Below are 18926 nucleotides of genomic sequence, written 5' to 3' on the forward strand. Positions count from 1 at the left end.
TCATAGTAGCAATGAACCCATGAACATGTCACACATAAGCAGGCTGAAAAGTTGCCGAATATGATGAGCAGTACAATATTAAGCTATTATGTTTAACTTGGGCAATCACAGGACGCATGCGCAGTACTACTCGGCGTGACTGCGCAGCCTGGAGTTCCTCCAAGATGGCCGTCACGCTCCCCGCCCCCCCAGGCGCAGTCCGCGCATGTGCAAGCTCTCGCGCATGCGCGCTGCCCGGCTCCAGCCGTCAGGCGCCGCTCTGAGTCACGACAGTTCTGACGCAGCACAAGATGGCGGCGGTGACCATGGAACGGCAGCAGCGGGGACTCAGCGCGGCCCGGCCCGGGAGCTGCGCCGACCTCTGCCCCGACTGGATGGGGCGGGAGGTCAGCACCGGGGTGAGTGCCGCCGGAGGGCTGCGCCCCGGGGGCGGCTGTGGGAAGCCGCTGTGTCAGTGTCCGGTGGGACCGGCACCGGGGGGGTGGTTACAAGCTGGGGGTCGCCTCAGTGGGGAGAGAGGGTGAGGGGAAGGGTGGCACAGAGGAGAGCCGGGCAGTCATGGAGGATTGTTAGACTGTTGACATATAGTGCTTGGTACCCCCTCAAGGCGCTGTAGACTACGGAGAGGGCAGCCCCCAGCCCGGGGGGTCAGCTTTATAGTCACCCCCCCCTGAGTGGAAATCATCGGGCCTGTGTAGCTCACAGCAATGCAGTGTCCCGGCTGGTGGCGGGCAGGAGTCGGACCCGTGGCGATGGACCACGTTTGAATCACTCAGGGCGCCAACTTTCAAGTGGTTAATCAGTTTCTGCATTGATTTTAAGTCTTTTCGTGTTTACTGGTGTGACGGTGGTTGTCTGAAATTATAAACAATGTTTTATGGGTTTTTGGCATCTAAATCACAGATACATGCATGGTTACAGGCAGCCAGGCCAGTGCACACTCCTGGGTGGGATGTTCTCCTTTGAACTCTGCAGTGGTCATGCGAGCGGGTCCGTGCATCGTGGAAGAGGGGCATCAGTGACTGCTCTATGGAGTCAACTTAGCAGTGACTGGCAGCCGTACTCAACTACCAAGGAAGGGTATAACGAGTCAAACCAGGAGGTTCTACAGTGGAGACCTCTGACAACTAACTCCAAAAAAGATATTTCAGGGGATTCCGTGGTCTATGGTGGCGTGTATGACTTGAAGGTTGCATCTCTGGGTCCCTGCAAGGCCAAATTAACTTTTAGTTCTGCTTAAGTGGGTTGGTTAGAAATGAGTGTTTTTAAAATAACATTCTTCAATGGAAGATACTACTTCTCCTCTGGCTTGTGTAATCTCCATGTCACAGTGGGTTCCCAAACATTTTCTGCCTTTCAGTAGGCTGGGAGCTATTTCTTTCCATTAGACTTGTCTCCTCAAATCAACAACAAACAGCACTTGACTTTTTGTCACTGACTCAAGCCCTCTAATCACTTCTTCAACAAATAAACACAAACTCAGACCAATCTGTCTCAAACAAATATACAAAAAACTTGTTATCATTTGCAATGCTTGTGATGTATTATGTGCACACCTCCATTGTTCTCTGGTCAGCCAGTGTGTGATCTCTTCGAATGTTGGTGAGAGACTGGTGAAGTGTGACAGAGGGTGGGCTGAGCAGAGAGGATTCTGATCCTGATGGGGTGTACTTATGAAGTACTTTGTAACTTATCCAGTAACCTTTTAAATTAATCTACAAACTGTACCCCGTGTGAAGAGTGAATCTGACTCCTACTTACTAAGGAAGGGTCATTGATTACAACACTGCTCATAAAATTGTAAACATACTGAATAGCTTGATTTGCTACATGTTTTTCACCTGACAGTGAAATGTGCTGATACAGACAAGATGTGATCCATTGTATGTAAAATGGGAAGTAAATTGTAGAGTACTATAGTCAGGTCATTTGACCCTAAAAGGTTATTACGTTTGTCTGTCGGGCATTAAGTAAAGATTGGTAGAAGCCTGTTCCTTGCCCTGTCATGCCTAGAGTATTGTGGAGCGTTCGTTTCTCCTTATTTGCCAAAGAAAATTGATGTAGTGTGGTAAATGAAAAAAAAAAAGGGCAGTGTAGTTTAGTTAAGAATTTCACCACCAAAGAAAAGACACATAGTCAAAGGCATCAATTCCCAGAAACCAGATAAAAATGCAAGATGGCATTTTGACACTTCATACCTGATGTACTTAGTTAGGCAGTATTTGATATGAAAATAAAGTAGCGGAGTAGGAGAAGCAGCAGTGGTGGAATGAAAATGTAGCTTTAGAAACGGTGCATGGGAGACAGTTCTAGAGTATGTGGGGTGGACTGTTTATTTGAAATGAACCCGATAGCTCTGTATGGGGTTCTTTGTGGCAGTGGTGGAGTCGGGACTATGCCAGAGATGAGCAGGCAGATGACAGAAGTTCGGTGTGCATCGGAGGATCTTGCTGGTGTGAAGGACTCTGCAATCAGTACTGTGTGGAGGAGATCAGTAACATTAAGAAGATAAATCTGTCTGTCAGTTATAATTTGAATGTCCCTGGATTATTTTTCTGTTGACCGAATACTGCATATCAATAATATGTTGGGCAGAAATTCATCCCTCAATCAATCAGGGATTTGTAAAGCACACTACTCATGAATGAGGGTCTCAAGGCGCTGGGGAGGGGGAGAAGAAGGTGTGGTTCTGCTACTGCTCAAACTGCCAGGTCTTGAGAAGTTTCCTGAAGGTAAGGAGGTTTTTGGTCTGGTGGAGGTGGGTGGGAAGAGTGTTCCACATTTTGGTGGCGTGGTGCGAGAATGATCTACCGCCGGTTGTAGTTCTGCGGACTCGTGGGACGGTTGCGAGGTCAGCCGAACGGAGATGCCAGGTCATGGTGTAGAAGGAGAGTAGTCGGTTGAGGTATTCTGTTCCTGTGTTATGCAGTGCTTTGTGAGCATGGGTGAGGAGTTTGAAGGTGATTCTCTTGTTGACTAGGAGCCAGTGCAGGTTTTTCAGGTGGTCTGTTATGTGGCAGTGGATGTCCAGGATGAGGCGTGTGGAGGCGTTCTGGATGCGTTGCAGCCTCTTCTGGAGTTGGGCCGTGGTTCCTGTATAGAGGGCATTGCCGTAGTCCAGTTTGTTGCTTACGAGGGCTTGGGTGACTGTTCTTCTGGTTTCAGTGGGTATCCATTTGTAGATATTTTGGAACATGCGGAGGGTGTGGAAGCAGGAGGAGGAGATGGCGTGGACTTGCTGGGTCATGGATAGTGAGGGGTCCAGGATGAATCCTACGTTGCATGCGTGGTCGGTGGGTGTCGGAGCGATTCCAAGAGTGGTAGGCCACCAGGAGTCATCCCATGCGGAGGGGGTGGAGCCAAAGATAAGGACTTCTGTCTTGTCAGAATTGAGTTTGAGGCAGCTGCTCTAAATCCATTCGGCGATGGCCTTCATTTCTTCGTGGAGGTAGGTCTTGGTGGAGGCCTTGGTGAGGGAGAGGATCAGCTGGGTGTCGGCGGCGTATGAGATGATGTTTAGGCTGTGGGATCGGGCGATGTTAGCAAGATGGGCCATGTAGATGTTGAATAGGTCAAATTAGGAATGGAGCACACCTAAACAAGTGAAAGGGATTACAATTTCTAGTTCAATACATGGAATCCATAATACTGTTAAGAAATTTGATAAATAGTCGTACTGTGAATTAAGAGAAAAATAGACCTACGCTGTAAGACAATGGTGTATGATGTATCCGAGACTGTACTATTACAATACTTTTAATACCAAGCATATCTATAAAATGTGCATGTGTACAACAAAAGATTTGTGAAAGACCAACAAGAAATATATAATAAAGCCAAGTCAAAAATAAGCAAGAACACCACACATTTGTCCCAAGACCTATGACTTAGTCACAGCCTCGTATTTTGTGTTTTGGCAATGTCCAAGCCTCATGCTGCAATAAGTTCATCAGTAGCCGAGTAATCTCCAATCCATTGGTTTGTTGCACTGAAAGTTCTTGTCATCCAATGTGGAAGATCGACATGTAATTTACGAAAGTCCTTCCGTGTATGTGTCGCGTTACATACACGGAAGGACTTTCGACACAGTCCGAACGGACTACAAACTAGGTTACGCAGTGTATAAATCACGCATACCTGTGAACTGCACATTTGGATTTTATTGTATAAACAACTACAGCTCTACAGTGCTGCTGCATCTAAATTGATTCACCCAATCTGAAACAGGACATTCTATTTACAAAGAATACAGAAAAATAAGCCTTGATAAAGTCCCGCTTGGGACGAAACACGTGTCGGCTGAATTGGATTATGGCTGAATTGGATTGTTGATCTACAAATTTATTTTCTACATCGGTCTGAAATGGATTATTAAATTACATGTCGATCTTCCACATTGGATGACAAGAACTTTCAGTGCAACAAACCAATGAATTGGACATTACTCGGCTACTGATGAACTTATTGCAGCATGAGGCTTGGACATTGCCAAAACACAAAATACGAGGCTGTGACTAAGTCATAGGTCTTGGGACAAATGTGTGGTGTTCTTGCTTATTTTTGACTTGGCTTTATTATATATTTCTTGTTGGTCTTTCACAAATCTTTTGTTGTACACATGCACATTTTATAGATATGCTTGGTATTAAAAGTATTGTAATAGTACAGTCTCGGATACATCATACACCATTGTCTTACAGCGTAGGTCTATTTTTCTCTTAATTCACAGTACGACTATTTATCAAATTTCTTAACAGTATTATGGATTCCATGTATTGAACTAGAAATTGTAATCCCTTTCACTTGTTTAGGTGTGCTCCATTCCTAATTTGAGCTATAAGTTGTTGGTACAAGTTCTCTTGTCCCAGAATACATGTTTGACAACAGGCATGTTCAGAATGTATTGAGCACCAATACTATACTCTACACTAATGGGAATGTGAGGCCATATAGCAAGGTTTTCTGTTGTCATGTTAATTAATAGATGTTGAATAGGGTTGGGCTGAGAGACAAACCCTGGGGTACGCCACATATGATTTTGGTGGACTCCGAGGGAAATTTGGGGAGGCGGACTCTGGGTTCTGCCGGTGAGAAAGAAGGTGACCCACTCAGTGACGTGGGAAAGCTGGGGTGCTGTGTATGTCTTTCCTGAACGTTACTGTTTGCCTCCACTTAACTGTTGAATCTGCAGATTCGTTATTGTTGTGGTGCTAGTGATTAGGTCTGAGCCCGCTCTGCTGTGAAGTGACATGCAGTTGTAGTATATTGATCTAGGCTATAACCCTGAAACGCTTTTTTAAAATTTATTTTTAATTTACATTTGGGACAAAACCTCTTTACAGTCTGGCTCCAGTTTAGTTCAGTCTTCCATAACTGGGGTCATTTCCCTAGCCACATATGCGAGTATTGTATACAATGTGTGTTTTCACTGGACAAGGGTGAACTTTGCTGTCCATTGAGGACTAAGTTTCCATACTGCACAAGATGGTGAGCAGTGCTGCAGCTAAACGTTGACAAAATATATGTCCTTTCCCTAGGACCTCCTTCTCGAAACTAGTAATATCTGTAAATGGTGGTGGCCTTTCTTTTCTCCCTAGTTGGTCTTTCCCCTGCTCAAGTGACACCTGCTGCCTCCACTGCTGGCTGTCCAGTAGCAACAATAACATGTCTGACATGTAACATCTTGCTCTAGAAACATTCAAAACCAGGACATGACATTAAGATGTCCCTTCTATGATTGAAGAACGCAAACTTAACACAAAAATATTTCATTGGCTCAAGATTCTCGCCCAGACACCCTTGCAAGAGTTGTATGGTGTAAAGTTATAGCAGGCCCTGAATAATTATAACAATTTTACCAGACCTTGAGGTCCAGTGACTTGAATAAATTACTCGAACTTGACCAATAAACTGGTCTCAAATTGTATGTTCCTTAGTAACTATTTTATTTCATTGACTCCCTTTTTTCTTCATTGAGCTCCTTCAAATATGAGTTCAGCATGTCTGCTGTATAACACAAGCATTGGCAATATCAATAGTTTATCCTATCCAAATTCTATCAGTTGTTTTTTTTTCACGTTGCATAGCAGTTAATCAGACAAGAGGTCATCTGTCTCCAGCTCCCTGCTATGTGAGGGGGGGCCTTATCCAAAACCATTTGAATTCTTGTAGCACCTGTTGTTTAAAAGTTGTTCTGTTTTACAGTCTCTGATAAGCCCCAACACTAAGATCTTTTAACCACCGGAGGCAGATGTAGTCTTATCGTCTTATGAATTCCCCCATCCTGTATGTGCCACTACCATTAGAAATGTTATACTGCGATTTAGTAGTTTTTGTCATGCGAGCCCTTGAATACCTGTATGTTTGCTTACAGTTGACTTGTATGCCAGCACTGAAGGAACATTGCAATATCCAGAACTTCTGTTTTAGTAGTAGCGTTTTTGGTTCAAGCTCCCTGTTTTTGTGATTTCAACATCAGCACCTGGGGTTTCTGCACACTGTTGCATAGCTTTGCGCCAAGAGCCATTGACAGAGATGGCTAGACATATTAGTATTGCTGTTTGTATTATTTGTGTCGGGCACTCCGTCCTATTCCCTAGACCATCAAATTACTTTTTGTCAACACTTCACATTGCCTTTCTACATAAGTATATCCCTGTAGGATCAAAACTAGGAGTCAAATGCCCAAGAAGCTCATGGAAGTCTAACACATTTAATGTAAAAATATCCGAAGCACCAACAATATTCTAAGTACGGATTGCAATTTAAATGGAAATGTGCTTCCGTCTAAATTGGCTGGAGCACGTTACCAAAATCTATACATTTCTGCAATGCATTTATACTCTTCATAGGTTTCGCCTGCACAGCACTTGTGCTGTGCTTGCGAACTCTTGTGTATGCAACTAAAAAAAGGGCTTAAAACGTGCCCAATTCTTAGATGAACTTGCCATTGGTTCATTCCAATGTCCCTCTAATTTGCATGCTTCCAGTTGGTCAGCTCATCGTCAATTCCTGCTCTACTTTCCAGTCCAGGGCATGTTGTGGAGCTTGAACCAAGTACAGCTTCCGGTTACTGGCTAGTAGCAAGTGTCCTCCCACTGCCTTCCCACCCTGAAAGTACTTTTTTAATTATTATAAGTTGTATAACACTCAATACAAGTGCATCTGCAAGCTGTATTATATCCTCCCAGGAGGTCTTCCTACATTGTTACTAGCAACCTTCCCCCACACACTGACCTCATGTTGTATAGCCCTCTATTATTGTTGCTCCCACAAGCCGAAGTGACCATTCTCCTGTCCAGCATTAACTGCGAGTGCCCCTTCTGTTCCGACAGACCCCACTTTTGAAAGCATGCATTGCCCATTCTTTTATATTGCTCAGTGGGAGTCACGTGGTGTTCATGGTCTGCTCAGGGTTGCTTTTGTCCCATGCAGCAGGCTGTCTGTATTTGGTGTCAGGCGCTGCCTGCGCCTGTTTTTACTTAAATGGTCTTTCACTGCAGGAGCCCCTTGGGTGAGACAGCTTGAAGAAGGCTTCATTTTTCTCAGAAAACATATCATCGTCAAATTACTGAAAATCTCAGGATATTTCAGAGTCTGGACAAGTGGTGCCCGGTAACTGACTCAGGTTCTTCAAGACATCAATGCTTATCATGACCATCCCATTTCCACACTGGGAGCACCGGCAGCCCGATGGAAGGCAACTGGCGCCTGATGCATTCCACATGACAGAGGCAGCCAGCAGCTCCAAACTTGTCCCAGCCCCATTGGCTGTTTAAATAAACACTTTGAAAGACAAAAGTTTCTTGTCTCATTGTCCCAGGCACTATGCATCTATACTCTAGCATAACTTGCAACTGTCTCTGAAAGAGAAAAACACGCTATTCAATCCCCTCAGTTGCTGTGTTTGTTTTTGGCACCATCATGTTAGCTGTTTTTACGTTCATTTTAATTTACCATTAGGATATAACTATACTGACATACATTTAATTTATTTGTATTGCCTGAGTGATGGTGCTCACATGACAACAGACTGCGTATCCCTAAATAGCCCGACTCTGGTGAGATGAGGGCTAACAGAGACAGAGGGGCGCCCTCTGCATCCTATAACTGTTCTTTACATGCAGATAGGTTATTTTCGGAGCGCTGTGCTTCACTCCTATGGAGAAGGTGAATGATCTTAGTGTTGTCAGTGGTGAAAAGTCCTCAGTAAAAGTAATGTTTTTTTCAAACGTGCAGGCTCTTGGATTTTGCTGGATTATTGTATGTGTGCATTGAGATCCAGAGGTGGGTACTCTTGTGGGATCTGAGTATGCATTGCTTCACCTCTGATTTCTGTTATGTAGGGTGTACACACACGAGTTTCCAGCATATTTTTGTACAAGTGTTAAGTACTGTTGTCCTTTTGAGTGTTTGGATACTGCACAACAGTTGTTTTCAGGCTCTGAGTGGCTACTTGATTTTTGCAGGTGCAGTGAACTACATATAGTTCATGGGCTGTACACAGAGGCAACAATCAAAATAGAAAAGTGATACGTAGTACTTTGTTTTATTGGAAAAGGCAATTTAGACACTTGCGACAGGGCATTTGAAAACGTGTAAAACTGCAGACTTGACATTTATGTAGTGGGGATTAGTAGGAGTGGGCAAGTCACCAAATGAACCGGGAGCTCCTCTGGCAGGTTTCTGACAGCCAGTGTACGGGTCGAGCCCTAAAAATGTTTGCTATGTCAATCATTCACCAAACATAACATAAGATACAATAAAGTCTCAAACTTCAAAAAAGTTTATTTCTTCATCATGTGGAAGCTTTGTGATTAATAGGTCACAATACAGCAATACACTGAGAAGTTTTTTAGAAGTAGTGATAGTTTTGAAGCGTGAGTTGTTACTGAACTAAGAGGCAAGACAATTGTCATGTAAAGCATGTACACAACCCGGATTATTTTGGAGAAAGTCTATTAAATAAAAAACGCAATAGGTTTTTTTCCAACTGGTAATCTGAACTCCCATATTTGAAAGTGATTTTATATGCCATAATGAAGAAATTCGTTTTGCTGCAATAAAACATTTGCTTAAGATCACCTAGTTGGGGAAGCTGGAATGTATCTAGGATCGCTGGTGTCACTTTGTTCAAATCAGTCAGAAGATGGGTATCCTTTGGTATTTCCTTATGTTAAGGCTTTGTTTTACCCTGTTGTGTTCTTTATTGCAGTTTTTATATAGGGCAAACTCTGCCAAAGTGTATTGGATAGCTTTACTTGAGCACCGGTTAGGTTATACACGGTCATCATTCATTGTTTATAATATTGTGGAGTCTTGGAAATGGCCCTTTTTGCAGGGTTATCCCCAAACTTTTTGGCATTTTCCTCCTATTTTATGAGGTCTGTTTTTGCTGGTTTGTCTCTGTGCACTTTACCACTGCTAATCAGTGCTAAAGTGCAAGTGCTCCCTATAGAAAGTGTACTGTTTGGTTTATCCATGATTGGGATATTTGATTTACTAGTATAGTACACTAGAGGTGCCCAGGGCCTGTAAATCAAATACTACTAGTGGGCATGCAGCGCTAGTTGTGCCACCCACATTAGTAGCCCTGTAAACATGACTCAGACCTGCCATTGCAGTGTCTGTGTGTGCAGTTTTAAACTGCCAATTCAACTTGGTTAGTGTAGCCCCTCTCCGGGCCTCAACCTTCCATTTTACTACATGTAAGGTACCCCTAAGTTAGGCCCTAGGTAGTCCTTTGGGCAGGGTGCAGTGTATATTTAAGGTAGGACATTTACTAGTGTGTTTTGTATGTCCTAACAGTGAAATACTGCCAAATTTGGTTTTCACTGTGCAAGGCCTATCTCTCTCATGTGTTAACATGGGCTCTGCCTTTAAATATCCTTAAAGTGCAGATTCTCTTTGAGAGCTGATAAAAATGTGGAGTTCAGGGTCTCTGGGCTCACAATTTAAAAAATCATCTTTTAGTGAAGTTGTTTTCTAGATTATTAGTTTGAAAATGCCACTTTTAGAAAGTAGGCATTTCCTTGCTTAATCTATTCTGTGACTGTCTGTTTGTGGATTCCCCGTCTGGGTCAGTTTGACTGTTCACAACTCTCCTCTAGACAGTGACACACAGGGGGCTGGGGTGTAGCCTGCATATCTTGATTAGCCATCCGTGCTGGAGGGGAGGAGTGGTCACTCACACCTGGTGAGTGTCTGGGGCCTGGCTTGGACAAGGAAGGATCTTGCAAACACTTGAGACTTTGCTTTTAAGTTTGGCAACTTCAAAGGCAGAACTGGGTATAAGAAGAAGACCCAAAACCCCAGACTTTTAGAATCTTTCTGAAATCAAGAGGAACCTCTGCCCAGGAGAAGAGCTGAAGGAGGAGTACTGTCCCTTTGCTGTGCTGGACTGGACTGCAGTTGCTGCTTCTGCCTGGAAAGAGTGCAAAGAGTGAACTTTGCTGTGTGTCCTGCTGGAGAAAATTCTCCAAGGGCTTGGAGTAGAGCTTGCCTCCTGTTGGAAGTCTCAGGGACACCAAAGACTTCAGTTTCCTTGACCTGCAGCACTGGGAACTGTGTGTTTTGTGTTGTTCAAGAGGAGAAACCACTGGGATGCCACCAGCGACGCCGCTGGCCTGCACTGTGACCTGCCAACGCCACACGGAGTCGCATTGCCCCACTTCGCACCGCGACACTGGCCTCACCGACGCCGTCATCGGACGACATCACTGAGCCTCAGCTCGCACCGCGACCTGTGGGCCCGCACTCCGGCGTCAACTGCTCACACCGCAGCCTGGGCATCCCCTACGATGCCGCTCCTGCTGACACCGGCGCCGCTGCCTGCACCGTGGCCTGTGGACACTGCTCGTGAGGTATACGAAGCACTGTCCCACCCCGCACCGCAGTCCCGGTCCACTGACGCCAGCACCATCGACAACTGTGTCATCACCAGGCATTCTGCCTGCACTGTGGCCCGTGGACACCGCTCGTGAGGGTCACGAAGCACCGTCCCATCCCGCACTGCTGGCTTGGGCCTACCAACGACACCGCTTCAGCAAAGACGACGCCGCTGCCTACACTGTGACCTGCGGACACCGTACGTTGCCCTGCCCCACTTCACACTGCAGCCCTGGTCTCACCGACGCCGCTGGACACCATCACTGTGCCGCTGCCTGTACTGTGACCTGTGAGCACCGCACGTTGCATCGTCCCGCTTCGGACCGCAGCCCTGACGCCCTCCACGCCGGCGCACCTGACTTAATCAGCCTGGAGTTCGCTCTGCAACACGTGTGACCTCAAGGGCCTGACGACTCCTGCACGACTTCAAAACCAACACTGTGACGTCAGTGACGCCGCTCTCCGGAGCTCACCACGAGGATCACAATGCCCTGCAAATTCAAGGTACTGTTTGCGGGTCTTCCCGACACCGTAGCTGGCCCGCAATGCCGTGGCTGGCCTGAACTGTTTGTTTTGTTGATCACAACGCCGTGATAGCCCCAAGTGGAGCTATCGACTTCAAGGAACTGTAGTTTTGAGTAAATCTTGCAGAAATCATATTTTTCTTACTATATGTTGGATTTTTATTGTATTTGGTCATGTTTTATATTGATAAATATCGGCTATTTTTCTAAAACTGGTGTGTCTTTTTTTTTTTTTGTGTTTTCACTTAACACACAGTAATATGTGCAAATGCTTTACACATTGCTTCTGAGATAAGCCTGGCTGCTCGTACCAAGCTACCAAGTAGGTGAGCAGGGGTTATTTGAGCGGGTATCTCCCTTATCCTGACTAGAGTGATAGTCCCTACTTGGACTGGGTGCAAACGGACTGCCAACTAGAGACCCCATTTCTAACATGGAGATTAAGTGATTATCCCAGAATCACATGATTTAAAGCTAACACTCGGGCTCATTGATGATTCCCCAGTTCCAAAGCTTACAGCTCTGGCCATAACGCTACATCCTGGGTACAGGGAAGGAGGCAGGCAGAAGCCATGTGAAACCATGGCTCATTATGAGCTCGAGGTTTCAACAGGACATTGAACTGGGCTGAGCCAGCTCTGGCACAGACTTGAATCTGGCTCAGACTTTCAGTGGTTCACCCATCTCTAGGGTTCAGTGCTAGGCAAGTAGTTTGAGGAAACAACTCTGTAATTAAGACCAAACTCATAATATATCAATTGGACTTGCTGTATTTATTTCCAATAATCCTGAAGTTACTAACGAAGTGTGTAGTTCCCCTTATTTATTTTGTTTCCTAATCTCAGTCTCCCCCACTACTCCTTGTCTCTGCTTTGTCCTTCAGAACCATTCAACTGCTTCACTCTGTTAAACTGAAAAGGCACTTTCACTTGTAAATCAGTCCTATTGGTATCAACCAAGGCTTGTATTTAATATGAAGGTAGGCGTTTTACTGCTTGTCCTTGCAGATTTATCAGGACCTTCTAACCCAGACAGGGGCATAGCTACCATTGGTACAGTGCACCCGGGCCTATTGACCCCCTGATGATTGCTGTATTTCTGCCCCCCCCCCCCCCCCCAAACAGCAGCACAAGGGTGCATTTCCCTTTCAGGAGGACATGTGACATCCAAGCTTCACTACTGAACTAAGAGGACTTTATTATTTAGGGTAACTATCCATAAGTATGCAGTGGTGTTCCAAATCAGTCATAATTATTCATCTCTAATGTATAGACATTGTGTGACAAACTTGTTAAAAGGTTGGTTTAAAGGAGGGTACACTTTGCCATAATTAGTTCTCATCTACCAAGACTCTCAGGGACACCCAAAAACTGGAAAATCCTCTTAAAATAATTTATATATCCACACCAGTGTCTGGGCTTGTTGACTGAGGGCTTAAAGCAGAGTTCAACACCACTGCTTATTACTGCCTGAGGTATGTGCCACAGAAGAAGAAATATGCAACAAGTCATGGTAAAAGGCTGATTTCACTAAACCTGCAGTTCTTGATTTGTTGTGCCAACTTCAGACCAAGTCTACGTATACTTGAATAGTTAGGCTATACGCTTAGTGTACAACACAGGATAACGAGTTGGCAGTGCATTCAAAAGGCATGTAAATGTGCAATAATGCTACGGCTCCATTAATGCTTGAAACAGGTAAAAAACTAAATCACAGATGTTAATACAGATGGTTGGGTGCACACACAAGAAAAATATCCTTGTTTTTTTATTTGCTGTCTTGTTTTTTCACAGTTTCATTTTATAACTTATTTTTTACGTACCTGTGTGAGTAGGCCATGTTTTCGTTTTGAGATCTAGTACAACACTAAGGCCTTAATTACTAGTTTGGCGGGTGGAAAAGGCCACCCGCCAAACTCCCGCAGCCAGCAGACCACCAGAGATGTCTCCTTCCTTCCAGCCCTATTATGAGTTTGCCGCAGCGGCAATGCTGTTGTGCTTTGGGTGCACCACCACCGGTTGCGCAAATCACTGTCTGCAGAGCAGACAATTATTTGCAGGAGGGGCAAGCCAGAGGCCCCCCCAACACACACACACACACACTGCCCATGCCAAGTGCATGGGTAGTGTGCCCCCCGTCTCCACCAGCCTTTACATGGCAGTGAAACCGCCATGTAAATGCCGGCGGAGAGAGGGGACGTAATCCCCAGGGCAGCGCTGCCCTGGTGGATTGGGACCGATGGCACTGCCAGGCTGTTGGGCGGACGAAAAGTGGTGGTGCCAGTGGTCCGACCGTGGCGGTAACGTCATGGTCGTAATGTTGCGGTCCAATCGCCCACCAGTGTCGGAAAGAGGGCCTTACTTTCAATATTAGATACTGTATCTGAGTGTTTAACTTAGACCACCACCTATAGTAAGCACTCGCTGCTGGATTTCCAGTTGAAGTAGCCTAGTATTGCCACATTTGGTGTAAATGACAGTGCCCACAGAGTATACTGTGCAGTAATTCCTGCTGCAATAGGGATCGGTGCTTAATTAGTGTTGGTGGTTGAAGGTTTTGGGCCACCAGCTTTCATTTTTGGGGACCAGTAGTTACTTTTCAACATAGGCTGGTGGCTCTCTAGAATAATGCATCCAGTCCAGAAACCCGTGTTTGACTTTTTGGTCAAATCCCGGTGGATTCAGTCAGCCTTTCATATTTTTAAGGTCGGTGAAATGAATCCCGTTCTTTTGTGTAAAAATAAATACTTTTTGTTGAGTGCCAAGATGCCCCGGAGATGAAAGCGTGTTTAAAAAACATTTTTTTTTTTGTTTTTTTGTTTTTCTTTATCTGAATTTGACCCATAGTAATGGAGAGAAAGGTAACAAAGGGAAAATAAAAATAAGGAAACTGTGACACATGGAGGAAGCAGGGATGAAAAAACCTGCACAAGTGATAAAGGAAATAGAAGGGGAGGGTGGTGGAAGAGCTGCAAACAAGGAATCATGACTGGAGAGCCTTGGTACTCCGCAGCCTTGGCAGTGCCAGCGTAGGCTCCTAAGAGAAACTTTGAGCACCTTCTCTGATCGATATTTTTTTTCAAACGTTTAACAGATTAAACACTGCTTATGTCCCTAGAAAATGCCCAACAAAGGCTGCTAAAGTTAACATCTACAATTGTACACGACCTGTGACATAGCAGCAAGTTATTATCCTAAGAGTGTAAGCAATAATGGTGTTCCTCTTGTAATTATTATTATATTAATAGTTGTGTCTTCTAATAATCTAATAGACACTAAACATGTCGGCTATAGTACGCTTTGTATTTTTACTTATAGAATTGTGAGAACATTCTCTGCCACTAATAGTGCTATAAAAAAATGTTCTGCGAGAAATTTCCAGTTGGGGAGGGGGCAGCGAGACAAGTATAAGCCCAAGGTGGACAGATGGCGAGGATGAGCTGAGAAAGAAGAGGCTGTTGGGAGTCAGCACGGAGAGGGGACTGGGGTAGCAGACCCACAGTGTGGATGGAACAAGTGAACCAAGTATCCCTTAAGGTGTGGGTCGTCTTCCTTGTGGGGAAAGGCAAAAAGCAAGGTCTGGGATGATGGTGACTACGGTCTGTGGTAGATAACGTTTGGGTTCTGCAGTGACTTGAAGTTGCTCCAGTGATAATAAATTAATATTTTAGAATCTGTCCACGTTTCCTCTTTTTCAGACCACTATTATGGCTGTGGAGTTTGATGGAGGAGTTGTCATTGGTGCAGACTCACGAACCACCACTGGGTAAGAAGTAAGCTTTGTTTAATTGTGTTACAAGTAAGTTATTCCTGTATAAGGTATTCTTGCCTACATTCTACTTTAGTGGTTCTTAACCTGTGGTCTGTGGACTCCTTTGGATCTACGACTGCATAGAAAATAAAATATTAACACAGTGTGCAAAAATCAAGAAGCATATTGTAAAACAGAAAATGTAAAAGCGTACTGTATCTCCAGCCTTCCCGTTAATAAAATATTTATTCAGTTAAAAGGGGTTGCAGGTGCTTTTAGTTAGGTTCAGATTTTACACACACACAACCATAGAAATCCAGCTGTGCCCTAAGGTAACTACAACTCAAGCCCCTCGCCATGCACACCTTTTTCATCGATAGTTTTACTGCAAATGTTAGTGATATTATCAATGATGTCGTAGGTGTCATGAGTTACGTAATATCTTAGGCATTTAACAGTGCATGGCCAGGGCGCAAGTTATAGTTATACTTGATGAACGAGTTTCAGTCACTTGAAATAACTAACAGCTGGAATTCTATGATTTTTGTGTGTAAAATCTGAATCTGACTAAAATGTCCCAGTCAACTTTTTTTTTTTCTCAGAGCATGGCCAACCCCTTATATACCCATTGCGCGGCAAGGGTTGGCCTCGGGGCCTGGCCTGCGCCCCAGCAAATTATTAAGAGGGAGGGGGCCTCATGGCCCCCCTCTCCTGGCTGATTTTTGGCCCTGAAGACCCCTTTTCCTGGACCCTGCCCTGTTATTTCAATGGTAAGGGTGGGACACATGCGCGTCTGCTCCTCAGTGCACCCCGTCTCAGCATTGTCCAGTGTTGCTGCTAGTAGCATGTCATCGTGCAGGAAAGAGATGGAATGGGAAACCTTTCAAATGTAGAATGATTTATTTCCTCTGGAACAATTGGACATCTTTGAAGTCCCTCATTTTAACCGTGGTTGCAGCCACTACATCTTGTTAGACGATGAACTTGTCCACTTTGAATCAAATGTGTGTGGTTTCTTGACTGTCGGCTGCTTACCTTTCTTCACCTTGGAAAAGTGGACATTATTGACTACATTTGATTTCTTTATTTTCCATGTTTACAATGTAGAGACAGTCATGCAAGTATGATCAAAGATATTCTTGGGCACCAGATGCGTGTAAGCCTGACGATGCCTTCCAATTTTTTATTTACTTCGATATTGATTCCAGAAATCTGCACATTATTGCAACAGGGGGGATTTTGTGTTATAGATTTATTCAGACTTTTCCCTGTGTTGCTTCTCATGATTTTCCCATGACCAACCTAACTCTTCCCATTTGTGTGACTACTCTGCCAGCCTTGTTGCCGTGGGATCTGTTTTGGTTTTCGCCTTATGCAGATAATGATCTTTATCAGTCATCGATTTTGCGAAGGTGTGACGAGGCATGTGTTTCTTTCTTGAATTATTGTCTTAAAACTGTTTTCCTTTGTAGACTGGGCCCTCAAGTCATTTGTGCCCAGGTGACCTCTCAGCTGATTTGTGCCAACCAGGAATGTAAATTTTTGCACACTTTTGTCACGTAAACATAGCCTTAATAGTGTCGTAGGGACCTTGGTGCCAAGATGTCGGTTGACTTGTGTTAGATCATCAACCGTGAAAGCACTGTAACAAAAATCACAATTTAGATAATAGCCTGGAGTAAGACCAGCATCAGAACTGTGTCCAAGAATCACAGCAAGGGTGGGCACGTACCTCTACATGTATTCAGGAAAGAAGAGCAATTGTTTTCCAAGAGTTACCCCAGAGAAGGGCATTAAGTGAGGTTTCTTTAATTGGGGAACCTGGTTAAGCTTGGGAAGCAGACCATCGCTGTGGTGGTGCTAGTCTGCACGGAGCATAAGTCTGATTAATCTGATCAGAATGTGCTCCAAAGCAAAGCCAACCCTGAGCGCACAACCCGGCATGGGATCGAGGGTGCCCTCCGGATCTAGCTTGTGACTCATATGGTCAAGCAAGTGTCCTTGGGTGCTTTTGGCTAATTAGAAAGCTCTTAATCTGTGACAGTGCTACCAGGTAAGGTCCAAGTCGGCTCAGAGCAACATTACGCAGCTTTTTTGGTCACTGAGCAGAGCCAGAAAGCTTGCAGTGGATCGGTCTGGTACAAATCACCATGCAGGTGTGAGAGAGTTGATGGTGTTGAAGAAAACGAGGCAGTACAGGCTCCACATCATCACCCCAGCTGGTGAAGCCACCATCCCTCTCCATGGCCATCAGGTCATCAGCTAGGCAGCTCCACCCGCCTGTAATGATCACTTTAAATGACTGGCTGTATTGAGGAGCTATTCTCCTACAGGCCTGCAGGAAAACGGAGGGCGCCCAATGTAGTTAGCTGAACATGAGTCTTCTACTCTTACAACAAGAAAAGCTTGCTGGATTGGTGTCTGCACAGAGAGCTGATACTGGCAGCAGTCAGACTCTGGACTAGCAGCACTGACTAGGACTCCTCATTGTCCGTGAGACAATCTTGTAAGTTACTTTTGTTTCAGTCCACGCCTAGCAAAAGTGCTTAGAAAGTCCAAATCTTGTTCAGGAATGCTCAGCCAATGTTGAGACCAGCACCACTGCATTCCTCATTACTTACTCTTACAAAGCCTGGATCATTCAGATAAAAAATTTACAATTTTGAAAAAAGTTCCGTAGACACACTGCACGGACACTTCATGTTACGTCGTCCCTCCATTCACCCCAGAACTTTAAGTTTAAAGCAGCTGCCTCTGAGAGGTGCCATAATGTAACATGAATTGATTCCACGTGAAACTTCTCAGTGGTCACTTGTGCATTATGCCAGTATTTTGTTATTGCACCTTATGTCTTATTATTAAAATATATATATATATATATATTCTTGCCTGCTACATTGCTTCAGTAGTATTTATAATCGAAGCAAATCTGTCATTATCGTGTTACGTTTGTCTCTGTTTGCTAATGGTATTGCAGTCTGCACAAAAGCAGCCCCGGCACTCCCGATAACACATTTAGGGGTTATGGGGTCACATTGTTATCCAGACATTGATGTATGATCCTGAGCTAGATGTACTCCAGTCAAGCTGTGCCTACTTGTAAGCTAGAGTAGTGGCACATGCTTACTGTTGTGTAACCTTTGATCAGTTGCATCAGGAGGGCCTTACTTCTGAAACAGGGCTGGAACGCAGCAGGCAGGGCGGGTGGTAAGTTTGCCTTGTCTATTGTGCTTCAGTCTTCGAGTTACATAAGTCCATTGTGCATATGAATAGTGATGCTCGCCAGGTTTTGGTGTTCCTAATGCTACCTCAGAAGGTCCTGAGTATCATGGCTGATTTGAACTGTCAGATGTGTGCAGTCCCAGTAGAGGGTTTTTAATCTCAAGGTGTTTGTCACCGAGGTATGTGAACAACCTGTGGTTTCTACGGGTAAATGAGCTCTTTCAGCGCTCGCGCCATTACTAGGATGTGCTGCATCCAAAGGTCCCTATTGTTAGGCAATGTGTGCTATTGATGTGCTGCAGAAGGAAACTTCCTAGATCCATTTTTGAGGGTGACGGAAGAGTAATGTCTGACTTGTGGTCTAGCGCTAACGAGCGGGTTGCAACGCTGCGGTTCACCTTTTCTATTGTTTGGAAGAGGGGACACGTTTGCCAGGATGTCATGAATATCCCCATTTAATGAAACGACGAAAGGTTTACCTCTGCAGCAGGAATCGAATATTTAAATGTAATTTAATAGGGTGGAACTAATGACCTATTTATG

The 18926-nt window shown here is 44.7% G+C and overlaps 1 protein-coding gene across 1 annotated transcript in view; it reads left to right on the plus strand.

The window, feature by feature from the left end:
• The first annotated feature begins 240 nt into the window (after positions 1-240).
• PSMB6 (proteasome 20S subunit beta 6) overlaps positions 241-18926 on the plus strand; it is a 34817-nt gene continuing 16131 nt past the window's right edge. The window contains exons 1-2 of the mRNA XM_069215716.1: positions 241-398; positions 15109-15176. Coding sequence (XP_069071817.1) covers positions 291-398; positions 15109-15176 — 176 coding nt within the window. The 5' untranslated portion in view covers positions 241-290. The remainder of the gene's footprint in view (positions 399-15108; positions 15177-18926) is intronic.

This window comes from Pleurodeles waltl, chromosome 12 (genome assembly GCF_031143425.1).
Source record: "Pleurodeles waltl isolate 20211129_DDA chromosome 12, aPleWal1.hap1.20221129, whole genome shotgun sequence".
Classification (NCBI taxonomy): Eukaryota; Metazoa; Chordata; class Amphibia; order Caudata; family Salamandridae; genus Pleurodeles; species Pleurodeles waltl.